The sequence below is a fragment of the Coccinella septempunctata genome, chromosome 8, assembly GCF_907165205.1.
Source record: "Coccinella septempunctata chromosome 8, icCocSept1.1, whole genome shotgun sequence".
NCBI lineage: Eukaryota > Metazoa > Arthropoda > Insecta > Coleoptera > Coccinellidae > Coccinella > Coccinella septempunctata.
The window spans coordinates 28,438,250-28,457,628 of record NC_058196.1 but is presented as its reverse complement, the minus strand read 5'-3'; the positions used below and the strand labels follow the sequence as shown (position 1 = coordinate 28,457,628).

At 34.5% G+C, this 19,379-nt stretch overlaps 2 protein-coding genes across 3 annotated transcripts; both read right to left on the bottom strand.

Moving 5' to 3' along the window:
• Positions 1–4: 4 nt before the first annotated feature.
• LOC123318734 (protein obstructor-E) lies at positions 5–6,993 on the bottom strand. Of its 2 annotated transcripts, none has more exons than XM_044905462.1 (4): positions 6,728–6,993; positions 2,772–2,987; positions 1,481–1,703; positions 5–511 (listed from the first exon to the last, which is right to left on the bottom strand). In XM_044905462.1, exons 1-4 carry the CDS (start codon positions 6,774–6,776, stop codon positions 355–357), a joined length of 645 nt encoding a protein of 214 aa, XP_044761397.1. In that variant the 5' UTR covers positions 6,777–6,993; the 3' UTR covers positions 5–354. The 2 variants fall into 2 exon arrangements, with proteins under 2 accessions (XP_044761397.1, XP_044761396.1); XM_044905461.1 differs by having other exon boundaries at positions 5–489; positions 1,509–1,703; positions 6,728–6,982.
• Positions 6,994–15,413: 8,420 nt separating this feature from the next.
• On the bottom strand, positions 15,414–17,199 carry LOC123319473. The gene is made up of 4 exons (XM_044906472.1): positions 17,033–17,199; positions 16,602–16,701; positions 15,867–16,019; positions 15,414–15,582 (listed from the first exon to the last, which is right to left on the bottom strand). The coding sequence occupies exons 1-4, from the start codon at positions 17,122–17,124 to the stop codon at positions 15,526–15,528; spliced, it is 402 nt and encodes a 133-aa protein (XP_044762407.1). The 5' UTR covers positions 17,125–17,199; the 3' UTR covers positions 15,414–15,525.
• Between the last annotated feature and the right edge of the window lie 2,180 nt (positions 17,200–19,379).

Sequence of the window (19,379 nt, the reverse complement as noted above, 5' to 3'; positions counted from 1 at the left end):
TGAAATCTGATCAGAATTTATTCGATGTTGACATAACCGAACTAAAACATTATACTTTATATACATGTATATTTACAAATATGAAAGATAACTCATTATTGAAAAAATCATATCTAAAAAAAAAACCATACACTAAAAATTTCAATCAAACCTGCAAACATTTCAACACAACTTCGAAAATGAGTGCTAAAAATAGAATAACAAAAAATAGTCAAATAAATTTTGATCGAATAATGGAAAAACAAAATTATTCATATTTTCATTTTCTTAGGTGGTTTGCGCATTGCGGAACAAGCTCTGGTTCCTCACAGGTCAGAGTCGACTCGTCCAAGACTTTTCCCTCGCCGCATGAGATCAGTCGAGGAAATCCGTTAACGCAGGTGATGAGTCTGTGGCAATCTCCAGGCACTGCAAACCTTGGATAGGGCCAGAATTTGGCTGACACGGTATGTGATGGCACCTTGGTTGGGCATTTGAATCCAACAACAGCTGAAAATGAAACATTTTGAGTGAGTAGGGTTAATATACATACGAGGATGTATTGATATCTAGTTAGCCTAGACCAGTTCCATGCATAAAAAAATATTGCGTTACCATAGTAACGAAAAATAACTCATTAGAAATATCAGAGTGAAGTTTGAGATTAAAAAAGTTAACCAGAGTTACGCAATAAATTAAAAAAAGAAGATGTCCACCAAAATTGGGAAAATCGAAAAATTGGAGTATCCAGCCATCATCCAGTATTTAAAAGGGTTAAGGGGTAAGCAGATTTACGAAGATATGCTTAATACCCTTGGTGACCAATGTCCTTTGTATGCGACCCTGAAAAATTAGACTGCAAGCTTCAAAAAAGGTCAATTTTCCATTGAAGATGATGGCCGATCGGGAAGGCCAGTTTCTGTGTCTGTCTCCGAAAATATCGATGCAGTTCATGACATGATTTTATCAGACCGTCGAATTGGGATAAAACGGTTATCTGAAGCACTAAATATTTCATACGAACGCGTTCATCATATAGTTCACGTCAATTTGGACATGAGAAAAATTGCTGCAAAATGGATCCCCAAATGTTTGAATGTTGACCAAAAGCGTGCAAGGGTAGAAGCATCGCGTTCGATCTGTGCTCGATTTGAAAACGATGTAGACTTCTTAAACCGAATTGTTACTATGGATGAGACTTGGGTACATTTTTACGATCCAGAAACAAAGCAACAGTTGATGGAATGGCGACATTCTGGTTCTCCAAGACCTAAGAAGATTCGTGTCCAAAAATCTGCTGGAATAGTTCTTGCTTCAGTTTTTTGGGATTGCCATAGAATAATGATGATTGATTCTTTGTCATGAAAAGAAAGTCAATTTTCTCAAATTGAAAAAGAAGTGTTTCACCTATGAACCTTCATCTCTTCAATAATTCCATGTTAAAAACCAAAAAATAACAATCTCATTCAATCATTGATTATTTTCAACAATATATCACGGTTTCAGAAAATCTCGTAAGAGATACTCACCCTCAGGATTACATGTCTCAAGAAGAAGATCAGGCCAGTTGCATCCGTGTATCCTCTCGTCGTAGACCAAACCAGGCTCGCACTGGTTAGCTTGTGGTTCACCATGGGCGCATTTGATGTAGTGGGTAGAGCATTCGTGACTTTCGGGGTAGATTCCGAATTGATATTCACATCCAGGAGTACTGATGGGCGTCACTGAAAATAATTGAATATGAGTTGTGTTGTATCACAGTTCAGTTGATGATAGTGTAATAAGGAATCTGGAGAATAGAAGATTTCACGAGAATTTTGAAGAAAAATTCTTCAGAACCATATATACGGATGCGGGAGTTCCTCATGGGTCAGTACTTGGGCCAGTACTGTACAACAAATACATTCAATACTATTATAGATAGTAAGGAAGAAGACATAAAACGATCAAGTGACTAACGGTTTGCAACAAACAAAGAACAAGGTTAGGTTAAGTTGGTACCGAGCTTAGGAGTCTGAGGTTTCCCAAACTTCTCCTTAAGAGAGAATCGTTTTCCCCTGTTTTAAAAAAGTGTTTGATTATTTTCTTTAATAGTTTTCCTCCATGCTATCGACAAGTCTGTCAAAAATCAACTAAATTGCAGTTATGCCTTGAGATGCTCATGCTTTATATTGGTATTCCTTTAGGTGATGGCTCACTTTTTCCATGAATTCCGCATTATACATTCCAAAAACGTATTTCTGTTGTACGCAAGTACCAACAGTCTCTTATGACATGAATCGGAGAGTTTTATATTGAATAATAATCAGTAGAAGGTCACCTTCAGTTTTGTACTATTTTCGAAATCTGTGTATTCGAATTAGGACGAAAAAAAATTTTGTTCTCATCATATCATTTTGTTTTTATTAAAACCCGCTTGCTATGTGAGTCCATGCAGAATAATCGACTATAATTACTTTCTGCTTATATCTGTTATTACGTTCACGTAGATATGCCATTTACACAAGTCGTTGGATGCTACTCAAGTGAGAAATTCAAGATATTATGCAGACTAATACAATATTCTTGTATTACGAGTATGTTTTATGGGAATCAGTGAACATTTAATTCATTGTAGAATATAATTTTGTCGAAATATTCTAGGGGTTGTAGCTCAGCCATCTTCAATATTTTATATAGTCAATTTTCAGCAAAATGACCTATTCTGATGACTTCCACCTTGTATAAAAAAAGCCTAACCTTTGAAAACACCCTGTATACTGCTGGAAAACGAAAAGAAATATTGTACTCACAATCGGCCTTTCTTGTTCCACAGTCTACGGCCCAATTATAGTTGCAGTGGTGATGGACATTACCCTTGCCATCGAATAACAAACCATTTTCGCAAGTTTCGACAGTCAATGTACCATTCGTGCACAAGAAGAAGAGATTGCAAGATTCTGGATGTTCATAAGCAAATACGCCATTGGGGTCAGGGCACTGTGGAGATCCAAGGACTGCTCCTTGAGCTGAAAAAAAAACGCGGAATTTCAAAAACCATATTCACATTATCTACTGTGTATTTTATTTTTCAATGTGTACATATGTAAAAACGAGTGAAATTATTGACATGGTAGTTATACTACGTATAAGGTGATTTCTTATGAGCTTGTTTTAACTTACAACATAATCATCAACGAAATTACATTATTCAAATCAAATGGGAATATCACATGCATGGTCACGATTTCCTCAAGAGTTAACCGCGGATTTTATTAGCCAAGACAAGAAACAGTGAAATCAGGAAACAGTCGAGCACTACTGTTCATCTCTAGGTGATATTTCTACGACGCAATGACACGATTGTCATTTAAACATTTTGAACAAACGTAATGATGTAACTCAACGTTAATTTCTATTTGAATTAGTATTATCGGTTACATTGATGGGGAGGTTTTCTATCATTCGCATGATTCTGAACTACACGCTTCAATATACAACCTAATTTCCGATAGAAAAATGAAAAAACACCAGGAAACAAATATGGGCAAACACAAGTTAGAGAAATCAGTTTTGTTTCGAAAATGTGATTTATCTACATTTATATTTAGTACCTATAAATATAAATAGGTGTTCTATCTGTAATAATTGTCTCAATTCTGATAATTAATCACTTTTAACTTGGATATCAGTCTCATAAATACCTACAACAAAGATGATAATTAAAAACTTCTATTAATATAAATAACATCAATATTAGAAATTTATAGGCAGCTTTTCTATACGAAAGTAGTTTTATATCCCAATTATCATGTGAGTTGGACTAGTCCCAAATCTTTGCATTATCACTTTTTCCTATTGACTACTCAACTGGATTTCTCCATTCTAATTTCTCACCTCTCGAGCTGCAGTTCTGATTTTATATTGAATACAATAAATTGGTAACCGAACTCTATTCATATCATTATTATAACACGCCGGTTCAGCTTTCCGCAAAAAACCACTTGTAGACCTCGAAAAGTCGGTTATTGAAAGTAGACTTGTATAATCAACAGTCTGAACTTATCCAAAATTAAGTGAATACAAAATAAAATCTAAAAGTGGTCAATCCCACAAGGAATTTCTGTGTTAGAAAATTTTTCCAGATTCACAGCTGATCAAATGATCAAATGGAAATTACTGAACTACAAGATGAGAAATAATTATTTGACTGTAATTGAGAGAACTATCCACAAAAATTATTTGACTGTTTTATTTACTCATTGTCAACTTATACTTCGATAAGGAAAATGTTCTCAAAAGAGGAGCAGAAAAACATAAATTGATGATATTTTGAGAGTTCTATTTGCAAAGCTCTTATGTGATATCTCTTATTCTCTCTTTGAAGTAAAAGCATTGAACGATGGAGTCAAAAGCTTGTCCACTGTCTAGACAAGAGGGAAAGGGAAGAAACTTAAACTATCTGGTCATTTTCTGCATTTATTCTTGATGTTTAAATATGTATAATTTGAATGAATCCTAATTTGAACCCTTCGCATTCCCTCTCTTGTAAATCCGTCAAGAATATTTGAATGTTTCCAGTTCCATGTTCATCAACATTGAAATTGCGAAAAAGTATCGATACTCCATTCACATTTATTTTAGCAGTAGGTTGGCCATGAAATAATTTTCTCAAGTTTTTGTAACTAGAAAGTAGTAAGGTTGGCACTCATGAAATGTCGTTAATGTCATAACGCCGTTGCCACAACTAATATCAATTTTTATCACGAAAATGCCGAAAGTTATTGAAAAAAGAGACAGGGTTTCAGGAAGTGCTATTTAGAATTCAGGTTTGCTCATTCAAATAGTTATACCCTGATATTCTAAAATCCACAATACGTCAGACGGTAGCGAACATATTCAATGTAAGAGAATTTATATAATGTTTCATCTGAATCTAAAAGACTTATATTTCAACTGAATATTTCCGCAATCAGAAAGATTGTGACTGAAGAGGATGACAAAGAATTTCCTTCTATTGGGAGACCCAAAAAAGTGGTGACATTTGAGAATTTTATGTTTGAGTGAATTAATGCGAAAAGTTTACTACAGGATTTTCGATGAATGTCATCGTAGAATAAGTTCCCGAAAATTGATTGTTCTATTTTTCATTTGACTTGTAAACGACATTGTAAATGTCTTAAGGTACCGATAAATACCTAATTATTATTATTATATCAATGTATTAAGATGAACAGCCTCAAATACGAGCCAGTTGTTCTGTTAATTGTTTATTCATTTGAAATTTTTGTTCAAAGGTGAAATTCATCTTGACTTGAAAGATGATTTTTGCTGAAGAATTTAATATTCTTGTAATTATCTGTTAATTCCTTCGGTAAATACCCATTCCCAACCACTTCATCGTATGCATTTCATCTTCGGGTTAATATTTTTGAAATCTACAACTGATGTAACGTATTCAAACTTTAGCCAAAGAAGATAACGAACATTAACTCTCCTCAAGCTAGTGCATATTATGATATTATACTGATCTCTTGTATTCTCCATGCAAATAACTGGATTTGGTATGCCTTCAATCAGTTTGTATAAACTTCAATCATGTTCGTCACATATTTTCCGAAGAGATTCGACATTATGATGAAATACGTAATAACAGAAACTTTTACGTAGAACGGGCAACATAGTGTTGATTTAAAACCCAAAAATGTTTTGACAAGCGTCATAACCCCACATTTTCTTACTATACAGAGTGAAATGTGTCAAATTTCCATGAACAACCGAGTGCTAAAATAATAGTGAATGGAGTATACCATTTCAGTTTTGTAATAATTTTAAAACGTTTACTGTTTTAATCTCAATGGGATTTTATGAAATCATTTTTATGTCAAAATTGAGTCGAATTATGTTTGCTACATAGGTACCTACCTAGAGCTTAAAGTTTATCAATTCTCCTTGGTTCTTTTAATTCAAATCAGTGGAGCTTTTTTCCATTCCAACCGAAAATGGGTTCTAATCTTTGTATCTTCAAATAAAATATCATGAAAGCTAGAGAATCGGAAATATCCAAATACAACTGTGGAAGTGAGTAATTTTTTTACATCGTAGTGAGTTACCCCAATTATGCAATTGTCAATTTTTTATAAAATCTTGTGATTTTCTGTTTTCAAAACCGCATAAATCATTGAAATCTGCAGAATAGGATATTTCAACGCCCAATGCGATGTTATTCAATTATTCATAAAGACCTTGTTCTATTATTATATTGCGTATTTGATATATTCTTTGTAGATAGGTATAAAATGAAGTTTTTATCCAGCACATTAATTTTTCTCAAGACTAATCATTTTGTCCTTTGATTATGGGTTTTCGTGTATCGAACTAAAGTACACGATGCCATCTACAACATCCATGTATTATTTCTCATAGCAGTGTTATTCTTGGTCTTCTTCGAAGCATATTGAAAACTTTGCTTTTTTTAAATATCCTCTTCAGTTTGCGATGGCTTATACTAAAGTCAAGAGATCTTGTTGTACGATATTTAAAAATTTCCTTCGAAATGAATAAACCAGCATACGCTCGAAGATACTAAGCAGCGAAATATGAAAAAAAATTCAAGGATCATTTGCAATTGAATTCTGCTAATCGAACCTCAACTTGAGACCATGATGAAGGTTCTCAAATGTCAAAAGAAAGTAGGTCAGCTATTCAAAACAACAACTCTTACAAGAGGAAAACACACGTTATGTTGAGGAATTAAAGAAAAACTCACCGGAGACCACAGAGAGCACCAAAAGAGCAGCTGTCACGAATACGTTCATGTTGACTTATCCTTGATAACTGACTGATTTTTAACACCGAAGGAATTATCGGGTAACACTTCTTGGCACTTTCTACAATCTACTGCTTGGTCGCCTGTCCCATGCGGTTGTGCGACCAACTGGTCGGGTACAAATACCCTTCACCTGTGGTATTTGATTTAGCGATTTCGTATAAATTCGAACGTACAAGTAAGAGCAATATGGAATATGTGTTCTACTTGAGTGTGACGAAGTCGTGGGGTAATTGGTTGCCGTATTATTTGATAAGCTTGGGGCGTTGTTCTAGATTCCACGAAAAAATGTACGAACTTTGCGGTTTTTGTCTTGATATGCAGTTTAACTTCTTTCGTATAATGAAGATAATGGAAAATTGACGCTGTGGCGTCTCCATGTCTTAGGAAGCACGAGGAGCGTTAAAAAAGTTGTGAAATTGAGCTATTTAAACGAAATTATTTCGTTAAGATTACAACAGAAAGATGTTGGTGATTTTTCCTCAATAGGAGTTATAATTTTCAAAAATTGTTGTTGAAATTAATAAAAAAAGATTAAATCAATTCACAAATTTCACGAATTTTTCCAAGCACCTTATATTGGGAGTATAAATTAGTTCACTCCGTTTTTTGATGACCAAAACAGCATTTAATACATAACCAAATAGATGAACCTATCGTCCATAATTTGGTCATCCCTGGCTACCTTGCAGGCAATTATCGAATGCAATCTCGAAAAATTGCCTCGTCTATTGAGGCGCTCCAAGTTGGGAGTAAATTTTCGAGAGACTCAACCCTGACGCATCCATCAGTAATCAGAAGGTGCAATCTCTGAAGAATACAGCGTACAGATGGCCAAAATTAGCTGCCACGTCTTATTATCTTATTAGGTTCTAAAGCTGACGTATACGCCTTGTCTTGAGTTGGTCGAATATTCTCCTTTCAGCTCCAAATATCTCTAGAACTGGTGTCTATGATTCTGAATGAACGTTTAAATGATTGTTATCCGACGTATAGTTTCGAATGGATCGTAACCAGTCGTACCGATTGAAGGAGAATTTGCTACACCAGCCATGTAATGTCTTGACCCAGAAGCAAATGATACCGTTCCATATTAGTTCTGCATAACGACTTTTACTGATCAGTTATTACCAGATAGTAGAATTTCGTTTTTTTTTTAATTATTCATCTATTGTGTAACAACCGGTCATGGTAGCGTTGTATTGTTCAATTCTCAATTCTGCTTCTATACAGGGTGGTGCATTGAAACACACTAGCATGTTAAGAGGATGCAGAATCTGCTTCCTCTGAATTTTAGTTTTTCTTTCGAAGTTTTGTACTTGAATCAACGAATATAATGTGCTAAAAGAGCTTTATTGATAATATATAATGATGTTTAAATACTATTTTACTATGAGTTTTCATTTTACAAAAAGTAATATTGAAGAATTATGATATTTTTCTCTTTTGCATCAATTCATCTGTAGCATCAGCATAACGCAAGAGTAAACACTGCGAATCATCTGCAAAATAAAAATAATTCATGGTCTATAAAAGAAAAGCGAATTGATATAAATATACACAGTGACATTAAGAGTGACTCAGAAGGAATCATTCTTCCAACTTGACTCTGGCAATTCAGTAATACAAGCTACAGAAATGAATGGATGAAAATCTCAAACAACCATGAAAAAAAAATTATATATCAAGTCAGGAAATTAAGAATCGATATAAATTCTGATACATAGTGTCCATTGACATACAAATCCACGACCTCTATCTAACTATCCAAACAGTCGGAGAATCTACGATGGTGATAATTCTGACACTTTGGAATTTCAGGATTTTTTTATCTCGATACTAGTGGACAGTGGCTCAATAACTAAAAGTATCTCTACAAATCATTTCACTCAAACTGGGGTATAAGAAAAACATAGAAAAATTCATAAAATATTGTCATAGTATTTGATTCGCATTGAGGAATATTGGAAAATCTTGTAGCAAAAAATCGAATGGAACAAATTATTACACCTTAGTGTAAATCTTAGAATGCCATGAGCATGCTTGCGCAAGCTCATCGCAATTTGTTTCTACTTTTCAATAAATGCAACTTCCTTCCGCCATGTCAAAACAAAGTCACCTTATACCTTATCAAAGACGAATTTATGTCGTAACATTTGTGGTTGACGTGGTAGTACAAATAATTGCACTACAACGCCATATCTACATGAGTAAATATGATATTCTCCGATAGATTTCTCCAAATAGAAAATTCTTGAACACACCGCTTATACTGATTGCAATGAGCCACCGTTTAATCGTATTTCACTTATATGGGGTTGCATTCTCACAAACTATTCATGTTCCAATCAGCTTCCTAAACATTGAATCGATTTGGCAAATATTGATAAAAATCCATTATCAAACTAAAAACTGAATTTCAACTCTAAGATTAACTAGCAACAATTATTTGTTCAGTACACGTGTTTCGCTATAACAGAAGCATCTTCAGGTGGATGGAGGTATACTGTGTTAATTGATTATGCGAACATGAAAATACATATAAGTGAGCAATGACCAGTACTTCTACTTCTAGTCATTCATAGGGGACGATGATAGTTTCCAGAACTACATTCTTTCGATCAAAATTATGATCTTACGTGAAATGAATCTTTCGAGATAATCATAAAAATATAGAAATTTACCGAAACAAACATCGGCTTCTTCAAAACAAAAAGCATTGACTGCATCTCAAATGGTCGTTGTAGTTTGGTGAGGAATATAAGGTATTCCTTATTCATTGTTTTATCCATTTCAAACCAATCCATATCATAGGCGGCCTTTTGAATAAATTCACCCTAAAACAAAACACTTTTCTTCATCCTATATAGTGTACGTCTGTACTCATTCGTAGGAATAGGACTCGCTTTATCATTTTATTCGATTACTGTTGACCTAAAAAACCTCGATTGAAAAAAAAATTTCAAAACATGATGATTTTTCAAGAAGACTAGCTGGCTCATCTCATTATGGGGATATACAATGAACCAATTAAGATATAACCCAGAAAATAAACGCTGTGTTTCATACGAGCAAGTTGAATACCTTCATACCTATTTGAATAAATAACATCCTTGAGACTCACCAAATCTGTGATTTTCTGCAATGAATCAATCCACATGTAACATATACCCACTACTACTAGAAACTCCAGCAAATATCCAAAATTGAAGTCCTGTAAGGAGGGAAAATCAGAATTTCGAAAAACTGAATCACCATTGATCATTGATATAATATGTGTAGTCCCAAGAAAGCATTTTCAACGCACCTTACTGAAAGCCACAGAAACGGTGGCACTTAGAGGAATGAAAATTGTAATTCCTGGAGCTGATACTCCTCCTAATATGTCCCTTATAAGGACAAAACACCTGTGAAAAACACTGATCAAAGTAACCTAGAGGTATAAATGAAAAATCCAGTATATCATATATATTATATTCCGATTTGCCTGAATCAATTTCATCTTGTAATTTCCAGAAACTTTCTTAATATAAGTCTTTTGATCTCAGGAAAAGAAAAAAACCGAAAGAAATTTTACACCCTCAGTTTTTAAGTGTCATCCCCTAACATCAGTGGAAACAGAATCGTAACTCGGTATCAAAGGTGAGAAATTGAATTGTTTCATATGATACCTACACGTAGAGTTCTTGATGATAATCGATAATATCTCTAAATTTTTGTTTCACCTTATCATCATTCTGCACCCTACTCAAGGAAGTTTCCTTCATGAGTTTGATCAGACTTTCACACTTATACTCGAAAAGATCAGCCAGAATGTAGGCATCCAATGTATGATGCACCGACAGCAATGCTATTGGACAAGATGCTAAAATTGTGGCGACTACCAGGAGTTCTCTCACTGTAAAATAAAAAGAAGAAACTCAATTGGTAAGGAGTTTGTTGTTACACGTTTCTTGAAATGGGCATGTTTCTGAATATGCATTGTCTAAACTCTGCAAGTGTCTAGGGATTTTTTGCTTTCCCTATTTAAAAAATACATTTGCAGGGCAAAGAAATCATGAAAAAATTTATTTTACTTTGACCTACCTGGAAAGTAATTCGTTTCAACTGGAAACCACAGTGGTAAGTAAACTCCGCAAACAAATCTCTTATCTGGGTGGAAACATAAATTTTTTCTCAAAATAAGGTACAATATACCCACAAAAACAGATAAGTAGAGGAAATATTTGAAAATGTTCCTCTGCAGAGTCAGAGATCTGTAAAATTTCCTCGAATTGTCCGATAACGCCCGGCATGTATTCATGTACTGAGTGATCAGTTTTACCATATTTTCAGTTTCCCAAAAGTACATGAATGATTGAAGAAGGGGATGGTAAAATACCGTCAGTTGGAACATGGCGATTATTAGCTGTGGTCTCAAGCTTTCATCTGAAAATTACCTTATATAAAACCATTTGAGGCAGATTGAAATTCGCAAATTTTTGAAAAATGCCATTTCCAAGATGAAAATCTAAACGAAAAGAGAAAGGCTTTCGAAAATACTCGCAATAGATTCAGCGTATTCGAAAACCTATATTTTCATACCAAAATTTCAAATATCTGAGCCTGTTCAGGAGAAAATAATTTTTTTTTGTTTTTTCACTTTTCATTTTCGAGTTGACTTCGAAAAGCTCTCAGGAGTGCAATTCTCTATTGAATCATCAACTGTTTGGTTTTCTAGAATCTTCGAAACAAATTCTATGCACTCCATATCCTAGGATAGTAATGGAACATCCTAATTTTCAGACAGAGTAGCAAATAGGTCATTTTAGGGGGGTCTAACCCCTTGCTCATTTTTGACCCAAAAAATCGAGATTTTCGAAATCGAGTTTTTGTGCTAAGGTGGAAGCCTAGGCAACGCTGATTATATAACCGGAAATCCCAATTCGATCAGACGAATATAACAGGAGATATCGCAGATTGAAATTCGCAAATTTTTGAAAAATGCCATTTCCAAGATGAAAATCTGAACGGAGGAAGATAGGTTTTCGAAAATACTCGCAATAGATTCAGCGTATTCGAAAACCTATATTTTTATACCAAAATTTCAAATAACTGGGCCTGTTTAGAAGAAAATATTTTTTTTTGTTTTTCCACTTTTCATTTTCGAGTTGACTTCGAAGAGCTCTCTGGAGTGCAATTCTCTATTGAATCATCAACTGTTTGGTTTTCTAGAATCTTCAAAACAAATTCTATGCACTCCATATTCTAGGATAGTAATGGAACATCCTAATTTTCAGACACAGTAGCAAATATGTCATTTTAGGGGGGTCTAACCCCTTGCTCATTTTTGACCCAAAAAATCGAGATTTTCGAAATCGAGTTTTTGTGCTAAGGTGGAAGCCTAGGCAACGCTGATTATATAACCGGAAATCCCAATTCGATCAGACGAATATAACAGGAGATATCGCAGATTGAAATTCGCAAATTTTTGAAAAATGCCATTTCCAAGATGAAAATCTGAACGGAGGAAGATAGGCTTTCGAAAATACTCGCAATAGATTCAGCGTATTCGAAAACCTATATTTTTATACCAAAATTTCAAATAACTGGGCCTGTTTAGGAGAAAATAATTTTTTTTGTTTTTCCACTTTTCATTTTCGAGTTGACTTCGAAGAGCTCTCTGGAGTGCAATTCTCTATTGAATCATCAACTGTTTGGTTTTCTAGAATCTTCAAAACAAATTCTATGCACTCCATATCCTAGGATAGTAATGGAACATCCTAATTTTCAGACACAGTAGCAAATATGTCATTCTAGGGGGGTCTAACCCCTTGCTCATTTTTGACCCAAAAAATCGAGATTTTCGAAATCGAGTTTTTATGCTAGGTTGGAAGCCTAGGCAACGCTGATTATATAACCGGAAATCCCAATTCGATCAGACGAATATAACAGGAGATATCGCAGATTGAAATTCGCAAATTTTTGAAAAATGCCATTTCCAAGATGAAAATCTGAACGGAGGAAGATAGGCTTTCGAAAATACTCGCAATAGATTCAGCGTATTCGAAAACCTATATTTTTATACCAAAATTTCAAATAACTGGGCCTGTTTAGGAGAAAATAATTTTTTTTGTTTTTTCACTTTTCATTTTCGAGTTGACTTCGAAAAGCTCTCTGGAGTGCAATTCTCTGTTGAATCATCAACTGTTTGGTTTTCTAGAATCTTCAAAACAAATTCTATGCACTCCATATCCTAGGATAGTAATGGAACATCCTAATTTTCAGACACAGTAGCAAATATGTCATTCTAGGGGGGTCTAACCCCTTGCTCATTTTTGACCCAAAAAATGGAGATTTTCGAAATCGAGTTTTTATGCTAGGGTGGAAGCCTAGGCAAAGCTGATTATATAACCGGAAATCCCAATTCGATCAGACGAATATAACAGGAGATATCGCAGATTGAAATTCGCAAATTTTTGAAAAATGCCATTTCCAAGATGAAAATCTGAAAGGAGGAAGATAGGCTTTCGAAAATACTCGCAATAGATTCAGCGTATTCGAAAACCTATATTTTTATACCAAAATTTCAAATAACTGAGCCTGTTTAGGAGAAAATAATTTTTTTTGTTTTTCCACTTTTCATTTTCGAGTTGTCTTCGAAGAGCCCTCTGGAGTGCAATTCTCTATTGAATCATCAACTGTTTGGTTTTCTAGAATCTTCGAAACAAATTCTATGCACTCCATATCCTAGGATAGTAATGGAACATCCTAATTTTCAGACAGAGTAGCAAATAGGTCATTTTAGGGGGGTCTAACCCCTTGCTCATTTTTGACCCAAAAAATCGAGATTTTCGAAATCGAGTTTTTGTGCTAGAGTGGAAGCCTAGGCAACGCTGATTATATAACCGGAAATCCCAATTCGATCAGACGAATATAACAGGAGATATCGCAGATTGAAATTCGCAAATTTTTGAAAAATGCCATTTCCAAGATGAAAATCTGAACGAAGGAAGATAGGCTTTCGAAAATACCCGCAATAGATTCAGCGTATTCGAAAACCTATATTTTGATAACAAAATTTCAAATATCTGGCCCTGTTTAGGAGAAAATTATTAGTTTTGTTTTTCCACTTTTCATTTTCGAGTTGACTTCGAAGAGCTCCCCGGAGTGCAATTCTCTATTGAATCATCAACTGTTTGGTTTTCTAGAATCTTCGAAACAAATTCTATGCACTCCATATCCTAGGATAGTAATGGAACATCCTAATTTTCAGACAGAGTAGCAAATAGGTCATTTTAGGGGGGTCTAACCCCTTGCTCATTTTTGACCCAAAAAGTCGAGATTTTCGAAATCCAGTTTTCGGTCTAGGGTGGAAGCCTAGGCAACGCTGATCATTTAACCGGAAATCCCAATTCGATCAGACGAATATAACAGGAGATATCGCAGATTGAAATTTGCAAATTTTACGGGGAAAAAATTGATCAAGCAAATTCTATATAGAAAGAATTACAGTGGGTGATGCTTCTGCGTTCCTTGAACGTATCTGATTGAAAAAAAATTTGGGCGTAATGGATGGAAATATCAATTGAAAAAATTTCGTTTCGAGGTAGGTCTATTTTCTTTCATTATCTTTCATAAAGGCGTTTGACCCAATAATCACAAATTATACTGTACTTCCCCAAACTCACCCTGAGACGCTTTCAATATGAACTGAACTAGTCCATAAATAATAGTGATCACAAAAATTAGGACGAAAACAAACATTTTTTTGAATCCTTGATTGACTTTCGGTTTAATCTTCCGATAATCTTGGAAATTTATGTACTCTGTAATCGAGAAAAAACCTATCTGTTGTGCAAGTATCAATCTAGCAAGAATGACCTGCTCCTCTTGAAGGGAAACATCTTCCAGAGTCGTATCAAATTCTGCATAACCTGTAAAATGCGTATATTATTTATTAAGGATTGCTCTTCGGGGGAGTATGCAAATAACGAGTGGTCTCATCTGTCGAATGAACAGTGATATTGATTGTTCACAGGTAGCGACCAGAAAATGTACGCAACAATTGGCAGCCAAGCAGGGACTCAATTTATTCCTAACTTCTCATTTACATGTATGGGCTTGGTTGGTCCACAAAACTCACCTCTCAATAGTATGTTTTCAATGCCTTTGCGTAATTTGGATACCATTTTAGCGAAGAAAAGAAGACTAATATCTATGACCATGAATTGGATTGAAGGCTGCTGCCGTTTTAATCGTTTTAACAATAAAAAGAACGACTTTTTTTGACATGACACTGTTTGTCCTGTTTAAATAAGCGATTGTGTTCTATAAACCAACGTGACCTGAATTTGATGAAAAACTTCTCCATTGTATCAAATATTCACTCGTTTTGAACAGGCTTCATTCAGTATAACTACTGGAAAGACGATTTATTGATACCTTTTGTCAGATATAGAAATTAAACATTTGTTGAATATTCATGTCTGTGAAATATCCAAGATCCCTTTTGTTGATATCGAAAGAACATATGAATATTTGAAAACCATTTGTATCGAAATCAAGTAAATAATGCATATATATTCTGTGTTTGAGGTATTATGGATGAATCGTTAAGGGATTTGTATCGCAATAAAAAATTATGCTGAAGAAATATATATTGTAATCATAATCCTCACAATAGCAGAATCATGGACAAGAACGTACCATTGATTAGATTGGTCTTCATGGTACAAAAACTCACAATGGTCAATATATTAACCATTGTTCATCTGAAGCAACAGCATGACGCATGAATAAATGCTACGGATCATCTAGAAAATAGAGATAACATTAAGAATTTTAAAATAATGAAAATAAACCCATCATTTACGAAAAATAATTTGCAGTACGGTATATTCAAGGTAGTTTTTTCCTTTTTCAATAACTGATATCACAAAAAATAAATTTCATGCACTAAAACCAAGTTCAAACTATTAAATTCATTCGAATTGCCTCAAGTACCTATGTCATTGATAGCGATAACTGTCTCTATCAACCGAAGCAGCTTTGAGGATTAAACATTTCGTTATAATTCTAATAACCAACAAATTTTTACCGCAAGAAACATTGGCTTCTTCAAAACAAAAATCATTGACTGCATCTCGAACGGCCGTTGTAGATTCATGAGGAATATAAGGTATTCCTTACGCATTGTTCGATCCATTTCATACCAATTCATGTCATAGGCCGCCTCTTGAATGGTTTCACCCTAAAAAAAATTGACTAGTCTTTCACCAGCATGTAATCAATGTGAATAACCTCTGACAGTGAATGCAGGAGTTTTTACATCAGTGTGCGACACTTGAAGCTTTTAAATTGCATACAGAATGTGCATAGGATAATAATTGGTTCGGAGGTGCTCAGCCTAAAGTTGTATTTATTCTGTGATGCTCAATACTATTGTGATTCAAGCTCACCAAATCTGTTATTTTCTGCATTGAATTGATCCACATGTAACATACACCCAGCAATACTATAAACTCCTCAAAATAAGCGATATTGAAATCCTGGAATGTTGAATGAAGTCATTCTCAATGACATCAACAAATTTCAAAATTCAATTTAATTTGATTTGGTATATAAATTTTTACACCTCTGTATGTATGATATAAAACCTTTCTCAACTCTGGTATAAACAACTTATCAAAAACTCCAAACATAGAATCAAGTTTTCTGCCATCTGTATAAACAATATGATTGGTAATGTTCATTTCGAATATACTCATTAGGTTAGGCCACTTGTCTGCACTTGATTTCTGGAATATGGTAATGCAATGATATTTCCACTTACATACATGAAAGCAGCAGTAACAGTTGCAGTAATTGGAATGAATATTGTAATTCCTGGAGCTGATAGTCCACCTAATATATCCCTTATCAAAACAAAGCATCTGTAAAAAATGGGTAATTTCATTTGTAGGATCTTATCAAAATTTTATCTAATTAGTTATAGCTCTACTACTGATCTGGGCTTGGTCACAGCTATGACTATAATTGATAGCGCTCATAAGATGTAATAATGTTATTCTGTATCAAGATACTTGGCTTGGCTAGACTGATATTTTTATAATTCAGTTGAACCTAAGCCTAACATTTGAAAACTCTGTTAGGGGGCACAATAGACCATAAGGTCGCAGTGAACTGTAATCCCTCCTCACTATAAGCCTAACATATCTGCATTCGTCTAGATGCGAAAAAAAATCTGTTATTCAGAATACTTACAAGTTTAGTTCCTGATGATAGTCGATAATATCGCGAAACTTTTGTTTGACTATTTCTACATTCTGCTCTCGACTCAAGGAAGTTTTCTGCATGAGCTTGATCAGATTTCGGCACTTGTACTCAAAAAGTTCAGCCAGAATATATGTATCAATTGCATGATGAGTTGCAAGAACGGACAAACGAAATGATACTAAAATTGAAACGATTTCGATGATTTCCTTCACTGAAAAAAAAGGAATTCTATTGCTCACCAGTCTATTGTTACCTCTACTTTTCGAAGGTGCTTGATGAGTTTGGATTAGAATGACTGTATCAATTGTGACCACAAGAAGAGAAACAATTTTGTTTTTTCGATATATGATCCCAGCAAGATCAAACAGCTGAATCTTCAAAGCTCTAGGCTCGAGAGTAATGTTTAACTTTCGCCCAGTTGCAGAAAAACCCGTTAAAATATAATTCTCCATTAAAAATTCAATCCTCCATTATTTACTTCAAAATAAGTTTTAAATCTTAATGGGGCATTCAATTTCAATGGCAGTTCCTGTAACTGTAACCTGTTTCTAATGATAATCTATTTAAATCTAGATCAAAACACGTAAAAGTCTTGAAAATCTTGAAAAATGAACGACGTTTTTAGCTCTCTTTCGAAACCTAAATGTTTGGAAATAAAATTTTGAAGTTTGAAGGTTACCTACTTGTACTCGGCTGAAAAACCACTCAAAAAAAAATCGGTAATGAGTAATATTGTGATATATAACAATTCTAACCTACCTGGAAAGTAATTCGTTTCCACTGGAAACCACATAGGTATGAAGAGTCCACAGACAAATTTCCGATCTTTATCAGAACAGTAACTTCCCTTCACAATATGGTACGATAAACCCAACAAGACAGTCAGACATATGAGGTATCTGAATAACTTTCTCTTGAGAGTCAGAGATCTGTAGAATTCACTCAAATTGTCCGATAAATCCCGGCATGTGTTCATGTACTGGGTGACCAGTTTCACCATAGTTTCAGTTTCCCAAAAGTACATGAACACTTGTGTGGGAGGCTCGTAAAATTCTGTCACACTAAACATAGCGATTATCACGTGTGGTTTCAAGCTTTCATCTGAAAATGAGCTCTGGTTTATTCTCAGAATTGAGGACCCTAATTAAATTCTGACAGAAGCTAGTAAGTTATAGTAATGCCACAGCACCATCTAGGAGACAACGTGATCCAACTCAATTCCAATTAAGTGCAGAAATCCTATTCCGTCAGAGAAGATGCTAGGTGGCGCTGTGGCACGTGTTTTGGATAACAAAATGATTCAGCCTTCAATCATCGTAAGCCTTTGGCTGTGTCAATCACGGAGTTCCTAAATACAGTTCATACTTCTCGTTCTCAGTATATGTTTTATTGTGAAAAAAGAATTCATAGCATTCCATGTCCTTCATAAGGTCAATAATATGAAATTATACTTGGACTAACCATGCATTGGTTTAATCTACTTATTCTTTTGATAGTATTAAGTGGTCTTCTTGCTTGGAGAGCAATAGTTTCATAATTTTCTCCTTACTTACCCTCAGAAGCTTTCATGATGAATTGAACAATTCCATAAATGATACAGATCACAAGGATAAAAGTGAATAGAAACATTTTCGTGAATCCTTTGATTAATTTCGGATTGATTTTCTTAAAGTCCCGGAAATCCATGTACTCAGTAAATGAGAAGAAATCTATCTGTTGTGCTAGTATCAATCGAGCCAGGATGATCTGTTCCTCCTCAAGAGGAACCCTATTGTTCAAAGCCATATCAAATTCTGTATAACCTGTAATATACGAATAGAGAATGTCGAAGATCGATGCTCACACAGTTGTTTTCACTATCCGGATCTTCAGATTACAACTGATTGCTTCGAATGAGTTGGAACTGTCAAAGATAAATATGCTGGCGCTTAAGGATGAAGAAACTTGTGATCCTAGCAGGCACACGAACAGGGATAATGTTTGGTTACATCTGGCGCCCAAGCAGGGACTCGTTACGTTAAGTACTGGAGTTTTTCTCATACATTTATTTCAGCAGTGTTGCTCCTATTGAAATCTCAGTACTACTTAATTATTAATCGTTCTGAATCAACAATATTCGAAAATTAACCACTAATAGGCATTATATTCTAGATTCTAAATACTTTATGTCAGAATTGAATGCGTTGAAAGCTAGATACATGTTAAATGAAGGAACTTCGCCTAACTTCACATAGTTTGATTTAATTTTTGTAAAATATCCAGATGTAGCATGTGTCTAAATTACCTTATCGAAATTAACATATACAACTTGAAGAGTTGCCACTATTTCACGACA